Source organism: Physeter macrocephalus, chromosome 14, assembly GCF_002837175.3.
Source record: "Physeter macrocephalus isolate SW-GA chromosome 14, ASM283717v5, whole genome shotgun sequence".
In the NCBI taxonomy this organism is placed as follows: Eukaryota; Metazoa; Chordata; class Mammalia; order Artiodactyla; family Physeteridae; genus Physeter; species Physeter macrocephalus.
Window position 1 is genome coordinate 12,814,773 of NC_041227.1, and position 17,068 is coordinate 12,831,840.

The following is a 17,068-nucleotide window of genomic DNA, read 5'->3' on the forward strand; positions in this document are numbered from 1 at the left end:
AGCCCAGGCCACATGGCAAGGCCCCCCCGAGGCCCCAGCTGACTGCCAGCAGCAGCCACCAGACTGGGGATTCAAGTCCCCAGCTCTTGCATCTTTTCAGCTGTGGCCTCAGACATGATAAAGCAGAGACCAGCCGTTCCTGTTGTGTCCCGTTGCAATTCCTGAACCCAAGTCCCTGAGCATAAAAAAAAAAAAAAAAAAAAAAAAATTTCCATTGCTAGGTTTGGGGGTGAACTGTTACAGAGAAGTAGTCATTGGAACACTTGGCGTGTGCCCGTCTTCCCTCTGTTCAATAAGTTATTCATTTATTCAGCAATATCCGGAATCTCCCTTCTCACCCCTTCACGGCCCCCACCCTGGTCCAGGCACTGTCTGTGGCAGTCATCTCACTGGCCTCCGTGTGTCCACCTCACTGCCTACAGTCTGTTCTCCACACACAGCCAGAAGGATCCTGTTAAAATCTACAACCAATCACGGCACTCCTGGGCTAGAACATTCCAGGTCCCACTCAACTCCACTCCAGCCATACTTGCCCACTTTATGTTCCTCAAACACCCCAGCCACATTCCTACCTCAGGATGTTTGCACTTGTCCCTCTGCCTGGAATACTGTTCCCCTGAATATCCACAAGGCACATTCCTTCACCTCCCTGAGGGCTCTGCCCAAGTGTCATCTCTCAGAGAGGCCTTTGCCACCCTCCTATTTAAAGATGCAAGCTCCCCCCACCCGCACTTCCGGCCTCCCACTCATCACCTTAGGACTCATCACCTCACGTGCCCGTCATTTATTTTGGCGTCTGATCCATGACAGAGTATTGGTTTCTGAATCTGCAGCACGTGGAATAGGGCCTGGTGCATAGTAAGTGCTCAGTAAATGTTTGCTAACTCAAAGAATTAGCACCCAGGCTGTGCCGCAGGGAGGGAGGCAGGGAGGGCTCCCTCCCCACCTGTCAGACTCCACCCATCCCAGAGTTCCAGGCCGTGCCCAGGGAACAGTCTGTTTTTCTTGGCAGGTGAGGAAACTGAGGCCGAATCAGGACCAGAAGTCAGGACTCCCACGCCCACATTTCTTCCCCCTTTCTGCACCACCCTTCTCTTATCAGCTGGCAAATAAGGATGAGGAAGGTTTGCCTGTGATAAGGCAGAGTTGGGCCCAGGCCAAGGGTTAGCAGCCGCCGTGTCATCAGATCTCTCTATAGAGGGAGGCAGATGGTGTCTGGGAAGCCACCTGGGTCAACACTCTGCCCCCAGCTTGCTCTGCCAGTTGGGCTCATTCGGTCGCAAATGACAGAGAAAGCAACTCCGAGTGACCTAAGAGAAAAAGAGAATTTGATTCATATCCTTAAAGAGTCAAAGTATGAGAAAGGCACCTGAAAGAAAATATCTCAAAGCAGTTGAAGGACATGGAAGAATCTACAGGGGCCTGAAACAAAGAACCCAGAAGTAAATCTTCCTCCTTCAGGTTTAGCTGGATACAGGCCTCAAATGTTGGCAAAACCCAAGTATGTTCCATCTCAAAGCTCTGTTCTCTTCTGTGTGTTGGCTTCATTCCAACTCCGTATGAGGCAAAATGACGTCAGAGTCTTCCCTCGTCCTCATGGTGGACTGACATAGACCGAGTTAGCCAGCTGGAAAGAGGAGGCACCTCTTCCTAGTTGGACCAAAGTGCCTGGATTACTCTGATTGGCCAGTCACTGAGGCAGGGGGATTGGAAGGCTCTGATTGGCTCAGGTCTGGATGCCGTGGCCCAGTCTTGGAGCTCTGAAGCCAGGGCCTAATTTGGACTTTATGGACCAATAACTGGGAGAAGAGGATCCCCAAAGGAAAACCGAGTGCTGTTACAGAAAGGAGGGTGGCCCAAACTCGACAAATAACACTAACCAACATTTATCAGGCACTTACTGTATACAGCTCTGTTCTAAGGACTTCACGGACATTAAGCCACTTCATCCTCACAACTCTGTAAGTGCTATTATTGGCCCCACTTCGCAGATAAAGACACTGAGGCCAAAAGAGGTTAAATTACTTGCCCACAAGCTAGTAAGTAGTGGAGCCGAGACTCGAACCCAGGCATTCTGTTTCTAGTTCCCATCTCCACCCCTTCTCCAGCCTGTTCCCTGCTGCATTTCCCCCCAGCACTTAGCAGTCTATCTGCGTGCCTTTCTCCACTCTCTGTCAGCTCCGTGAGAACAGGGATTTGTCTGCCTCTTTTTTCCCCCACTGATCATGATACAGTACCTGGTACATAGCATCTGCTCAGATATTTGAGTGTGTGAATTATCTGGTCCCGCACTTGACATGCAAAGCATTGTGATACTCAGCTTCCCAAGACTTCAAATGTATCGTTTCTAAACTTTCTCTGAGCTCTAACTATAATCCATGACCCCATTCTAAGAGTTCACTCGTGGTTTACTATTACTTCCAATCCTGTTTTCTGACCCTTCTCACCTTTAGCAGGAGTCTTTCAACTCCAGCTTCTTATATGTTGACTCTAGAATATCATCTCCATGAGGGCAGGTAATTTTTTTTTCACTGTTTTATCTACAGTGCCAAGAACTATGCCTGGCACATAGCAAGCCTTCAAGAATTTCTTGTCACATGAATAGTTAGGCAGGCAACTAGATTCTTATGTTCTTCTCTTTATGCCCTAATTTCCTTTCCAGATCCTGAGCCCTTGTCTTGAAATCTGACCTTTCTCTCCAACCTCTAAGGACCCCTCTCTTGTCCCCTGTCCTGCTGGCTTGGTCCTCTGCCTCCAGCTGAAATTCCAAGAACAGGCACAGAGAGCCACCTGATGCCCTTGGACTTGGGTAACGGAGACAGAGAGTGTCTGTGGACTGTAGGTTCCAGGAGCTCCTATCCTTTCTTTGACAGCCCTGGAGAGGAGGAGAGAGGCTGGCAAAACCTGTTGGCCAGGAAGAAGAGGAGATACCAGGGGAGTGTAAGGTTTAACAGATGTGCATGTGTCATCCTCTGTCTAGACAGCTTCTAGGCTGGTGAGGTTCGAGACCACACATTTCCACTCCTCCACTCTGCCTGCTGCTTGCTAAAGCTGTTTCCCCTGCCTGAGGCACTCTGCCCTCCACGCCTTCTTCAGAGCACACCCAAATCCTGTGGATTTTTCAGAACTTTGTTCCTCTTAGGCTTCTCAAACTTTTCTCTGTAAGGACTCCTCCACGCAGCCCTCCCTGAATGCCCGCAGACCAGCAGTTCCCCCCTTTTGCTTCCTGTTCATATCACACACTTAACCTCAGCCTCTTGTATCATTTCTCAGTTTCCAAGCGGGCATGAGAGTCAAGAGAGGACTCGTGGGACCAGAATATCTGGGTGCAAATCTCGGGCATGCTATCCGCTTGCTTTATCAGTATAGATGCCCTGCAGGAAACAGATGGCGCCTCCAACAATGATACCAGCAGAGTGTAAGAAAATGAACAGTACAGATCTCTAGGGCTGGGAACAGTGGGGAGCATTTGCTGGAACCTGGCAAGGGCCACCCACAGGAGCTGTGGCCTTCAGTAGAGCAATAAAGGGATATGGTCGGTTCCTAGCAACTGGGCAGAGAAGGCACCTGGAAAGTACCCAGGCCTCTCTGTCTTCCCATACTGCCTTCCCTGGGCAGTGTCTCTCTGAGCCAAATCCAGCCAGGAGCCAGAGAGCACAGAGCGCATTGATGTGGTCCATCCAAGCGACGATATTCAGCACCCAAGCAGTGCAACCTTGGGGAAATTCTCGAACCTCCCCATGCCTCAGCTTCCTCACCCGCAAATGGAGCATCCTAACTCATAATGTCGTTGTAAGGGTGACCTGAGTTGACACAGGAAAAGTGCTTAGAATTTAGAAAAGTGCCCACGGTCCATGATAAGCACATCATATAAATTTTAGTTATTTCTTCATTATTCTTGTAGGGTATTAACTGTGTTGGTCTGGGCATTTCCTGTTGCAAATGACCACCCCACTTCCGATTAGCTTCAGCAACAAAGGGCGTTTGTTTGAGCCTGTAACTGGCTACAAGGTGGAACTTGCTTCAGTCCAGTGTCAGGAGCATCCTCTCTCAGGGGCCAATTGGTAGCTGGGCTGGGCTTACCCCTTCCCAGTACCCACCCAACTGTTTCTTACTTCTCTCTCATTGGCCAGGCTTGGGTCACATGTCTGTCTCTGGGCCAATCTCTGGAGCTAGAGAGATGAGATGTGCCGATCGGCTACACTTGGTTCACATGTTCTGTCCTGCATTCACACTGCACATAAGCAGAAAAAAAGGAGTTGTCAGTGCCCCCAAGCAGGGCAAGAGTATGAGTACTGTTACCAGGAAGGAGAAAATTCTTTGCCAAGTCAGTAGGATTGTCAATGTCTGCTATGTCCGAAGCACTGTTTTAGGTGTTGGGATACAGATGTGAACAAAGCTGACAAAAATCCATACCCTCAGATTATGAACTTTCTAGTGGGGGAGACCAGCAAAGAAACAATATCTAGCTGTCAGAAGTGGTAGGTGCTACTGGGGAGGAAAGAGATTTCCGTTTTAACCTGCAAAGACGAAATTTGAGCAAAGACCTGAAGGAGGTGAGGAAAGGGCAGTGAAGAGATCTGGATGAAGGCTCCAGGCAGAGGGAACAGCACATGCAAAGGCCCTGGGGTGGGGACATGCCTGGCATGTGCAAGGAGCAGCACAGACACCATGTGGCCAGAGCCAGGTGGGCAAGGGGAAAAGTGGAAGGTGATGAGGTCAGGAAGGGATGGGCAGACTGTATAGGGTCTTGTAGGTCCTTTGGAGGGTTTGGAGGTTTTTATTCAGCATTAGATGGGAGCCCTTCAGGACTTTTCAGTAAAGGAAGACAGACTCTTACTTTTGTTTTAACAGGATCCTTCTGCCTGCTTGATAGAAGGAGGTGAAGGTAGAAGCAGGGAAATCAATTAGGAGACTGTTGTAATCCAGGCAGGATTATCCTATTACCTAACCCTATGACATAGTAGGCCCTAAATACATATTTGTAAAGTAAATGAAGGAAGACAAAAGCGGTCTGGCTCTCTAGACCACCTAGGAAGGTCCACAGGTCTGGTGCAGGGGCTCTGGCCCCAGCACAGGGCATCTTCACGCCCCACAATTTCCTTTCTTCTCACCTCCCAGGGAACTTCTCCCGTCTGATCAATGCCTTGTTCTGACCGCTTCTTCCTCTCCCACTCCCTCTCCCTGGGCTGCCTGATCATTCCCGAACTCCTCTCAGCTACCCTTGTTGGATTTGGGGCTCCTCAGAGGAAAACAGCCATCTGGATCTCTCTGGACAGGCCTGGGTGAGGTCCCAGGCGTTTCCCCAAAGCTGTGGTGCGCAGTTAGCCTGAGACCCACTCCTCTCTGCGGGTCAGATAAATCCAGAAGCAGGAGTGATGTTTCTGAATGCTCGGGATACTAGGCATTTCCAGTGATGTCTTCCTGGGCTGGGAGGGCTTTGCCAAGATCGGTGAGAAAGACACAGGACGAAGAGAGGAGCGGGATGGACCTTTCATCAAGCTGGTGGGAATAAGTGGTGGTGTCCGCGGGATGGACAGAGCATCGCTCAGCTAGCGCTGCACAGATTCACCAGATACTCTCTCGGTTCAGCCACTTTGAATCTTTACTAAGAAGGAGGAAAATGGAGGCAGAATCCCTTGTGTCATTTTTAATTGATTTCTCCAGCATACAGAGAGGGGCTGGCACAAGTCCAGGGAAAGTGGGAGCTGGGGGAATTCATCAAAAATCGACCTACTGATGACTTGAGCTGATGAAATAATTAGCTCCTATTATTCTCCAGTCTCTGGTCATGGAGATTTGACTTCCATCCAGAGGAGCAGCATCTGCTGGCTGAAGGGTTACAGCTGCCTGGGAATGGAGGGGAGCATTGCTAAGAAGACCAGCATGGGTGCCAGGAAGAGTCCAGTCGACCATATCCCCCAGCTCCACCCACGATCTGGCCTGGCCCCCCTGTACCTCCGCATCACAGGCCCAGAGCCAAAAAGGCCCTCCAAGGGCACCTGGCCTCGTACTGTTTCAGAGGCAAATGAGGAAACTGAGGTTGGGGGACTCTTAGGAACTTACCTGGAGATCTGCTTCCAGGAGGTTCTGGCTGAGCAGCTGACTCAAGCCAGAGTGGGTTTGAACCCAGTCTCTGTCCCTTATTTGCCCGTGTGATCATGGGAAAGTGCTTTTAATTCTCTGTGGCTCAGCTTCCTCATCCATAAAATGGGTATAATATCGATGGGTGGATAGGCGGATTAGACAAGTTGGTATATCAATACATAAAATGCTTAGAGCAGGGACTGGAGCGTTGCAGGCCCTCAATAAGCATTTGCTGTTACTATTCCTGGTATAAGAGAGTTGCTGTTTGTAGGGCATCCGTCAGAAATTCGCTATTATTTTATCACTCGATGTCTGTCTGAAGGAATATCAATGTGTATTTTTTTTATTTAACTGTAGTTGGTTTACAATATTGTGTTAGTTTCAGGTGTACAGCTGCAGATTCTTTTCTGTTATAGGGTATTACAAGATACTGAATATAGTTCCCTGTACTATATAGTAAATCCTTGTTGTTTGTCTACTTTTATATAGTGATGTGTATCTGTTAATTCTATACTCCTAATTTATCCCTCGCCCCTCCCCTTTTCCCTTGGGTAACCATAAGTTTTCTGTCTGTGAGTCTATTTCTGTTTTGTAAATGAGTTCATTTGTATCAGTTTTTTAGGTTCCACATGTGCTATCATATATTTGTGTTTCTCTTTCTGACTTATTTCACTTAGTATGATAATCTCTAGGTCCATCCATGTTGCTGCAAATGGCAATGTTTCATTCCTTTTTATAGCTGCGTAGTACTCATTGTATATATATCCCACATCTTCTTTATCCATTCATCTGTTGATGGACACTTAGGTTGTTTCCATGGCTTGGTTATTGTAAATAGTGCTGCAGTGAACATTGGGGTGCCTGTATCTTTTTGAATTAGAGTTTTCATCTTTTCCAGATATATGCCCAGGAGTGGGATTGCTGGGTCATATGGTAGCTCTATTTTTGGTTTTTTTTTGTTTTGTTTTGTTTTTTGTGGTATGCGGGCCTCCCTCTGTCGTGGCCTCTCCCGTTGCGGAGCACAGGCTCCGGACGTGCAGGCTCAGCGGCCGTGGCTCACGGGCCCAGCCGCTCCGCGGCATGTGGGATCCTCCCAGACCGGGGCGCGAACCCGGTTCCCCCGCGTCGGCAGGCGGACGCGCAACCACTGCGCCACCAGGGAAGCCCTATTTTTGGTTTTTTAAGGAAACTCCATACTGTTCACCAATTTACATTCCCACCAACAGTGTAGGAGGATTCTGTTTGCTCCACACCCTCTCCAGCATTTATTATTTGTCGAATTTTGATGATGGCCATTCTGACCAGTGAGAGGTGGTACCTCATTGTAGTTTTGATTTGCATTTCTCTAGTAATTAGCGAGGTTGAGCATCTTTTCATGTGCCTCTTGGCCATCTGTATGTCTTCTTTAGAGAAATGTCTATTTAGGTCTTCTGCCTATTTTTCGATTGGGAAGTCTGTTTTATGAATGGGCTGGCCGGAGTGTCAGTCAAGCTCACGGTTTCAGTTGCAAAGCACAAAGCATCCCAGTGTGTTTCCCGAGGTAGGGAGACATGGACTGATAAACAACATGATTCAAGGATCCCCTCCTCCCATGATTTGGGATAATTCAGGGACCCATTAGAGTCTAGGGCATGTCTCCTTTTCAACCCTCTCAAGCCTCCCATTACCTCCAGCAGAAAGTCTCTGGATGGTGCTAATGTGCTTCGTTGCCTTTCAACACCTGCTAATTTCCCTTAAACGGAGAGACAGTGCAAGTATGAGAGCTGCCAGCCCAGAGCTCAGCTTAGAGCCTTAAATGTGAACTAGAAGCTATTAGACGGACGGAGTAACACAGTGTCTGCTCTGTTTTACTTTATTTGTGTGATTAGTTCTACAGGAAAGGGACGCTGCTTTTCCATTTATTCTTGGATAGAAAGTCGTCTTTTTCAAAACCGTGTGTTTATGTCTTTATTTTTAAATGAAGCTATTTAAAGGAGCATGTGAACCAAATGATAGCGGAAGGGTTGTGCAGAGCCGGCAGAAATTGGGGCTGTGGCCCCCGAATATGAGAAGCTGGGAAACATGAGTTCAGTGGTGAGAAGCCCTCACCAAGCTGTCAGGGAGAACAGAGGTCAAACCCTGTCCCTGCTCTTTTCTCTCCAGGTGACCTTAGGACAGTGATTATGCCTCAGTTCTCAGTTTTGTTTTGTTTTTTTAATTTATTTATTTGTTTGCTTTTATTTTTGGCTGCGTTGGGTCTTCGTTGCTGCACGCGGGCTTTCTCTAGTTGCGGTGAGCGGGGGCTACTCTTCATTGCTGTGCGAGGGCTTCTCATTGCGGTGGCTTCTCTTGTTGTGGAGCACGGGCTCTAGGCATGCGGGCTTCAGTAGTTGTGGCACACAGGCTCAGTAGTTGTGGCTCGCGGGCTCTAGAGCACAGGCTCAGTAGTTGTGGCGCACGGGCTTAGTTGCTCCATGGCATGTGGGATCTTCCCGGGCCAGGGCTCGAACCCGTGTCCCCTGCATTGGCAGGCGGATTCTTAACCACTGCGCCACCAGGGAAGCCCTGTTCTCAGTTTTTAAGCGGGGATAGTAGTAGTACCTGTGTGAGAGGGTTGTTGGGGAGATTGAGGGAGATGCTGTGGACTGCCTGATGCGGGGCCCAGCTGCAGTGGTGCTGATCCTAATCTAATAATGGTTTTCACTGTGAATGATGTGTTCCAGTCAGTACACACCATGTGCCAGGCTCTGGACTCAGCATTCTGCCTTAACTCATTTAATCCTTCATGTCCATTTTATAGATGGGAAAACCGAGGCATAGAAGGGTTGAGTTACTTGCCTGGGGACACCCAGCAAGTAACTTTAAAGTCCATGAATTAAGTATCATATAACATGGGCACAAAGCAGCTGCCCAACACATGTCACTGCAGCCACCCTTGCTATTGCGAGATGTGGGCTTTAGCAGATGAGGAGATGGAGGTGGAAGTCGATGCTTGTCCGCCGGTGCCATGAAACTCACAGTTCCCAGGTCAGCTCCCCGATAATGTGGCCTTCATCTCATCTCTCTGCACAGATGTCCTTTCAGAGGCCCCTGGGGTGGGAAGCCCTGTGTGGAGCTTGCTCTCTATTGTCAGCCTTCTCTCGCTCTGTAGAACACAGAGAACCTCACCAAAATCTCCATTCCTTTATTTATCTGAATATTTATTTGGCACTATTCTGTGCCAGGCATGGTACTAGGTGCTGGGGAGAGAGCTGTGAGCAACACAAAGCCAGCCTCTGCCCTCGTGGAGCAGACCCTCCCATGGGAAGAACTGGGCAATAAATAAGATAATTGCAGGTGTAGTAGGGACTATGAGGGAAATAAAACAGGTTATAAAACAGAGAGAGTTCCTGGGGCAGGGGCACCACCTCAGATCGGGCAGTCAGGGCAGGCCTCTCCAAGGAAGTGACATTTGTGCCAAGACCTGACAGAGGAGAAGGAGCCCATCAAACAGAATCTGGGGAAACATTCTTTCAGGTTTAAGGAAGAGGAAGTGCAAAGGCCCTGGGGCAGGAACAGGCTTGACTTGTCTAAGTGACAGAAAGAAGCCACGGGCCTGAGAGCAATTGAGAGGACCGGGGAGAGGTGGGCAGGGGTCGGATCACACCCACCCTGTAGGGCTTGGTGGGGAGTCTGCATTTTGTACCCCAAGCCATGAGAAGCCAGGGGAGGGTCTGAGGAGGTGAATGACAGGGCTGGGACTAAGGTGAGCTGAGTGCCTTGCACCTGTCCACCCGGAGTGCGTGCCCCTTCAAACCTGTGCCCTGAGCACCTCCCTGGTCTCACCTAGTCCAGGCCCTGTGAGTTGTATGTTTGGATTTGAATTTTAGAAAGATCCTGCTGGCTGCCCTGGGGAGAATGGAGGGTGGGGGCAGGAGGTTGGGGGTAAGTGAGGAGACCCCTTAGGTGGCCGTTGCCATCCCCGGATTAACACTAGCAAGGATTTTTGTTATGGGATCTGTTGACAGGGGGCCCTCATACACATCCCCCCTGTGAGTTGTATGTTTGGATTTGAATTTTAGAAAGATCCTGCTGGCTGCCCCCGGGGGGCATGGAGGGTGGGGACAGGGGAGGAAGTGGGAGACCACTTAGACGGCTGGTGCTGTCCCTGGGAGAGATGATACAGGCAGCACATCCCCCTGTGCGGAACCTGGGGTCCATGATGAGTCCCCTGAGCTGTGGCTTGGGGGTGGGGTGGGGTTCCCCATGACAGCAGGGGCAAATGGAGTCGTTCAAGGTCATGGGAGCGGTGACTCAGCCCGACTCCAACGACCTTGGTTTCCTCTCAACACGTCTGCTTGCTTGCTCTTTCTTTCCTTTTAGATAAATGAGACCAAAAGTCTATATCTGGACAGGACTTAAAGGCTCATTTCCTCAGGAAGTAGAAAAATGACCGCAAAGAGCAGAGCGAGATCTGAGACCCGCCTGAGCCCAGATTAGCTGGCCCGCCTCCCCTCCCCTACTTTTGCTTGTGACCCCGTCTGACCCGGGGTCAAGGGGGTGACCAAGGTCGCAGTGGAATGTGACAATTCTTCTCCCTCAGCTTTTTAGCTCTCAATTTTCTCTGTTGTCATTTTGTTTATTTTGCAACGTAAAACCAATATGAATAACTGGCCCAGTTACAGGATCCGTTGACGGGGGGAGCCTTTGCAAACATCCGGTTGGATTGAGTTCTTAAAACAGTCATGTATCCCCATTTTATTCATGGGGAAGCTGAGGTTCCTCGCTGGCTTATTGATGGGGAGACCCAGCTGGTGAGTGACGGAGCCAGGACTGAAACAGAGTTGTCCTGCCCCAAGCATCGGCCCGACTCGTCCAGACCCCTCCCCGAATCGCACGCTACCTGAGAGCCGGGGCTCCATCCACTCACCTCTGCATCCTCCATGGTGCTGGCAGAGAACAGATGACCAGAAACGTCGGCTCCTCCAGACTGGGCTTTTTCCTTTCCTTTCACTGGGAGGCGATTTGTCTTGCATTGGTTGGATGGTTCAGAGGCAGGCTGGCTACCTGACTTGGGACTTGGGCTGCCACCAACGCATCCAGAGGATCGCTGGGTCCAAGAGAGGAGTTCTGTCTGCAGAAGTGGTCTCCGAAGGCTTTCCTGCCAGTCTATTCTCTGAGCCAGTTGCAAATACTTTTCTTGTAACTTTAGCCGAATTGGGTTTTTGTTCTGCCGTAGCTGTCCCTGATCAAAGAAACTCTCACTGTCACTGCCAGAAGCCACCGTAGAAATCATTATCTAAGTCTGAGCCGTTGGGCAGCCTTTACAAAAAGATTGACCTGATTCTTTTCCTCTTACTTTAGATCCGTGAGTAGAGAGGGAGGAGAGAAAAGAAACAAATCCACAAAACACAACTCCAGACTCCTGCCTCCTGCCAGAAGCAAGGGATCAGCGGAAACGTAAAATGGCGCCCCCCGGTGTCCTGCTTTGCTTGCTCTCTGCAACTGTCTTCTCTCTCCTGGATGGAAGTGTGGCGTTCCTGTCCCACCACCGCCTGAAAGGCAGGTTTCAGAGGGACCGCAGAAACATCCGTCCCAACATCATCCTGGTGCTGACGGACGACCAGGATGTGGAGCTCGGTAAGACCCTGGCCGCTGGCAGGCGGTACCTACCAAGCTCACCATGCCGGGTCTCAGGATCCTGATGCAGGATGCTCCGGTAGCCCCTGCAGGGTTCATGTCCAGTCGATTGAACCAAGTCCTGGGGTGGTCCCACACACCTGAATGCACAGCTGTCCTCGAGGTTAGGGGTCTCCGACCTTTCTCTAATGCGGGACCATTCCTAGATTCCTCCAAAGTCTTAAGGAGAAGAGATGTTAAGACCAATTCATTATTTCTGTCCAATTTCTATTGAGAACCTACTACATTCCAGGCAATGTTCTAGGGCCTGGAACTTCAGTAAGGAGTCAGGCAGGCACAGTCTGTACTCTCATGGAACGAGGGAGACAGATAATCAGAATCATTGCTAGTTCACATGGAAGATAATTTCAAGAAGGGAGAAGTGCTCTGGGGTAACTGAGGAGGGTGCTGGATGCGGGGGAGGGGGGAGGGTCAGAGCGATTTTGGACTAGCTATCAGGGAGGGCCCCTCAGAGGAGGTGATATTTGAGCTGACGCGGAACAGAAAGAAGAAACCAGCCTGGGGCACGTGTGTGCGTTTTGTGTGTGTGTGTGTGTGTGTGTACACGTGTGTGTGTGTGTGTGTGTACGTATGTGTGCACCCCTGCTCCACCAATCTTAACGGGTTTGGGTGGGCTCAGCCTTGGTGGCATCTAGGGGCAGGGAAGGCGGGCCCTATTGCTGGTGACCCAACTCAATTCACAGGTTTGGTGCTTCAGGAGGGTGAGGGCAGCCGCCTCTCGTCCTGAGTTGCTTCCCCTCTTAGTGCTGTGGGTTCCAGGTAGAGCGGGTGAGGACAGGGGCCCTTGCCAAGATGTAGTTCATTTACACTGATGGCAAGCAGGAAAAGGGCACCCTCCCTTTATCGCCCACACAGCGTCCTCCCTGAGCCGTATCCTCGCTTCACTGTGTAAACCATCCTGGACTCCTCCCCGTCCCTGCTAAGCAAGGCCCTGGGCTCCTCCACCCAGCTGGGCGTCTTCATTTACATGAGGCATTTCTCACCACATTTTCATTCGCCTGAGAAGAAGTCCCCATAAATGAGGCCACCAGGAAGGAGGCCCCCAGAGTCAATCTCAGCTGGACCTTCTGTTCCCTGGGGTCAAACTCTGCCTATATTTCCAGCTTACCTTTGGGGGTCTCTCTCAATGTCAATCTTCTTTCTCCTTTTCTTGTGTCTTCTCCCCCTTCGAATTCACTGATTTTACTGGTTCCGTTTCTCCACATTAAACCCTACACAGCGCTGCCCTAAAGATGCATCTAGGGGGGCGAGCCACAAATGCAAATCACATAAGTAATTCTAAATCTTCTATACTTTTTTAAAAAGTAAAAAGAAACTGGGGAAATTAATTTTAAAGGCATATTTTGCTGAACCCAGTATATCCAAATTATTGTCATCTTAACATGTAATCAATATAAAAATCATTAATGAGATAGTTTACATTTTTTATATTGCTTTTGAAATCTGGCATGTACTTTACACTTAGAGGACATCTCAGGACCAGCTACCTTTCAAGTGCTCAGTAACCACTTATGGCTACCGTACTGGACAGCATACAAGCCCCTCTGCATTTTCCTTCTCCTGTAAGTTAGATTTCCCTTCTCATCATCAGTGATGATGATAGACATACTACTGCGTATTGTGAGGATCTGGGGAAAAGCCTTCCAAGCAGAGGGAACAGCGTGTGCAAAGGCCCTGAGGCAGGACCAAGGAGACAGATGTGGCTGGAGCCTAAGGAAGGGTCATAGCATGACCCTGGAGAGAAGGAAGGGAGCCAGATCTTGGAGGTTCTCATGGATTGTGGTAAGGAGTGCCAGTAGTTGACCAGGTGAGCGGTGGGCCTTTAGCCTCTTTCCACTATCGAAGGGCAACTAACTGTTGTTGGTCGCAACAAATTTAAAGGTTTACTGGAAAAGCCTTTGCAGCCAAACATAAGATTGCGGTGAAGATCCAACTGCAAGTCTGCACCCTTTTTGGATCCATTATTAAAAATACGAATCAGGGGCTTCCCTGGTGGCGCAGTAGTTGAGAGTCCGCCTGCCGATGCAGGGGACGCGGGTTCGCGCCCCGGTCCGGGAAGATCCCACATGCCGCGGAGCGGCTGGGCCCGTGAGCCGTGGCTGCTGAGCCTGCGCGTCCGGAGCCTGTGCTCCGCAACGGGAGAGGCCACAACAGTGAGAGGACCGCGTACCGCAAAAAAAAAAAAAAAAAACCTACGAATCAGTCTTTTAAGCACCAAGTAAAGGTGATTTCTATACATCCAAGCCATTCCTCATAATGATTTGTATTAATGATCACAAGTATAGATGTTTCTCAGGGAATTTATCTGTGCAAAAAGAATTTGCAGCCAGGAAGCAATCAAAGCCCAGGGCTTTTATTGACAGTTTGACACATATGATACCTATCTCACAGGCAGCATTTAGAATGAGCCACATTCGATAACCATGCGGAGCCTACGGAAAGTGTCCATAGGACCGTGAGTTTTGTTTCTGGCAGATTTTTGCAAAGAGTGCTCACAGGCGGCACCTGACCTCAGGGCACCTTGGTCTTGCCTCATGGGGCCCCTCTATCTGCTTCCATCGTAGTTCTGCCTGGGACTCCCCGGACATTTATTCATGCATTCAACAGATATTGATTAAGCATCTATTCTGTGCAGAGCACTGTGCTGGGAGCGGGAGGACTGGGGAAGGCTCCCTCCAGCTGGAGAGAACAGGAAAGGCAAAGATAGTTAGAAATGAGCTTGGTGGGTCGGGACAGAAAGAATGCCTGTGAGCCAGGTGGAGGGACCCAGGGCATAAGTGGAGAGCGATGAGGCCAGGTCGTGCGGGGCCTTGTGGCCATGTTGAGGGTTTTGAGTTTTATTCTTAGTGAAACAGACATGAGTGAAAATGGGCCTTGAGCAAAGGAGGGGCTGTGACCTGACTTAGGTTCCAGTAGGATCCCTCTGGCTGTTACGTTGAAATAAATGACATTAGGAGGACAGGACCATAACGGGGCAGGCGAGGATGGAAGCTTGGACCAGGGCAGGAACAGTGGAACCCGGAAGACATGCGTGCACGGGTTGGATGGGGCGTGTGGGTGGTGAGGAAAGGAAGAGCATCAGTGGCGGCCCCTAGATTTTTGGCTGGAACCAAGGTGAATGATTGAACACGAACTCTTGGGAGCGCCGCATTTTTGCTGCAGCTACATGATCTAACTAAGCCTCATGTCAGAATCTGATTGTAAGTTTGCACCTGTGACTCTCGAATAAAGCCAGCAGCGTATGCAAATATAAGGAAAGGGCGTCCGGGTGTGATGAGGATGTGGGAGAGAGGAAAGCAGAGAAAACCAGGGCTAACTTACAACACCTAGATCCATCCTCTTCATTTTAGATGGAGAGACTGAGGCCCAGAGAAATGAAGTCACTCGTCCGAGGTCACACAGCTAGAACGTGGCTAAATAAGATTTGAACCCAGAGCCTGTGGTCTTAACCACTACTCTACTTAACCAGTCTCCTGGGATGGCTATTCAGTTGTTTCCAGATTGGGAGTGTGTTTGTTACTAGTTTCCACCATTACCAATACCGTTGCTGAGAATGTCTTTACACGTGCATCTTTGCATAAGTGAGCAAGGATTTCTGAAAGATAAATTCTGGGAAGTGGATGCGGTAGGTTTGGATCCCTCGTGTTCGGTGGCAACTGTCACTTTCCCCCCGCAGCACTCACTTGCACAGATCGGTGCCTACAAGTCTTCCCTTCTGCAAAGGAGCCAACCCCTCCAACAGCATTTGGAGGAGGCTGTGCTTCTTTTAGGAGGTGAGGGATGATGGCAAGGTGGTAGTGGGGGGAGGGTGGGATTTTTATAAACCACCAGACAGACCCAGATCAATAATGCATGTTCCCCAAAAGGCCAGCACATTATCTCAGAGTCAGCAACAACTGGCACACAGAGGGTAGTGCTAAAAAATTTATCATCTGCTATTTTCTGCTCATCCAGAGGCAGCAGTTCTGACGGTTCTTGGGGCTGGAGACTTCTCGACTAAGATGATTCCAGGCTTTCTTCCAGTCCCGGGGCAGAGAACAGCCATCCATCCTAATTAGGGTCTGGATGAGAGAGCTGGTATGGGACACAGCACAGAAGAGGGGCTCTTTCTGTTTCCTAATTGTGAGGCGGGGGGTGCATTTAACATGCCTCCCTGACTTGTCATTTGAAAGTGTCCAGGTCCCAGGGGAACAGGTTCCGGGGCATATTGGTCAGTAAGTGGCCTCCATTATTAATATATTTTTCAGAGCGATTGGGAAAATCCCTGTGTTTGGATGACCCTTGGAGACCAGCAGGGTCTCCTTAACCCTCAGACACAAGAGTTACTGCCAGGTGGTACCACATAAGCGTGGCCCCAACATTCAAAGCCCGTGACTCACACTCGAGAAAGTCCTTCCCTTTTCTAGTCTCCAGCCTGTTGATTACGTCAAGTAGAAAGTCTCAGGGAGGGGCTGCTTCACCTTTAACGCCTCTCTCAAAACTGCCCGTCACCTTTTTTTTTTTTTTTAACATCGTTATTGGAGTATAATTGCTTTACAATGGTGTGTTAGTTTCTGCTTTACAACAAAGTGAATCAGTTATACATATACATATGTTCCCATATCTCTTCCCTCTTGCGGAGCGATTGGGAAAATCCCTGTGTTTGGATGACCCTTGGAGACCGGCAGGGTCTTGGCCGCCCTCTTCACCAGGAGGGTAGAAGAGGGAGAAGAATACAGAAGCCAAGGTCTCGTTTGCATGTGTCCTTCAAATAGGACTTGAAACCTGTGGACTCTGCCAGGTTTACTAGTTTAATTCAATCCAGGCAAACCCTTGGTGAGCCTCCAGGGCTGGAACAGGCTCTGAGACAACAAGATGAGTTGGACGTGGGTCCTTGCCTGGAGCAAGAGAATATTTTCGACATCCCAGGACCGTCTGTTCTATTACTTGAACTGCACTTACCTTTTGAAGCTTAAGTATTATTTTAACAGGAAGCTTTCGTTATGACTGTATATGAAACACTGGTATCCACTAGTTTTTCCCTAGTGGATACTAGTGAGGGTCACCGCAAGACCAAGTCTAATGAGAACAGCAGTGTTTTCACCTTTCAGCAAGATGTTGCCTCCCCTGAGGCCGAGGCCTGGATGGCTTTGTTATAAGAGGTGATGGTTTCCTTTGCTGTGCAAAAGCTTTTAAGTTTCATTAGGTCCCATTTGTCTATTTTTGTTTTTATTTCCATTTTTGTTTTTATTTTTTTGTTTGTATTTCCATTTCTCTAGGAGGGGGGTCAGAAAGGATCTTGCTGTGATTTATGTCCTAGAGTGTTCTGCCTATGTTTTCCTCT

General features: G+C 49.4%; 1 protein-coding gene across 3 annotated transcripts in view; it reads left to right on the plus strand.

Annotated features, from left to right (window-relative positions):
- SULF2 (sulfatase 2) overlaps positions 1 to 17,068 on the plus strand; it is a 145,739-nt gene that overhangs the window by 23,941 nt on the left and 104,730 nt on the right. For all 3 annotated transcript variants that reach the window (XM_007106845.4, XM_055090930.1, XM_024128632.2), the window contains exon 2: positions 11,410 to 11,685. In XM_007106845.4, coding sequence (XP_007106907.1) covers positions 11,511 to 11,685 — 175 coding nt within the window. In that variant the 5' untranslated portion in view covers positions 11,410 to 11,510. The remainder of the gene's footprint in view (positions 1 to 11,409; positions 11,686 to 17,068) is intronic.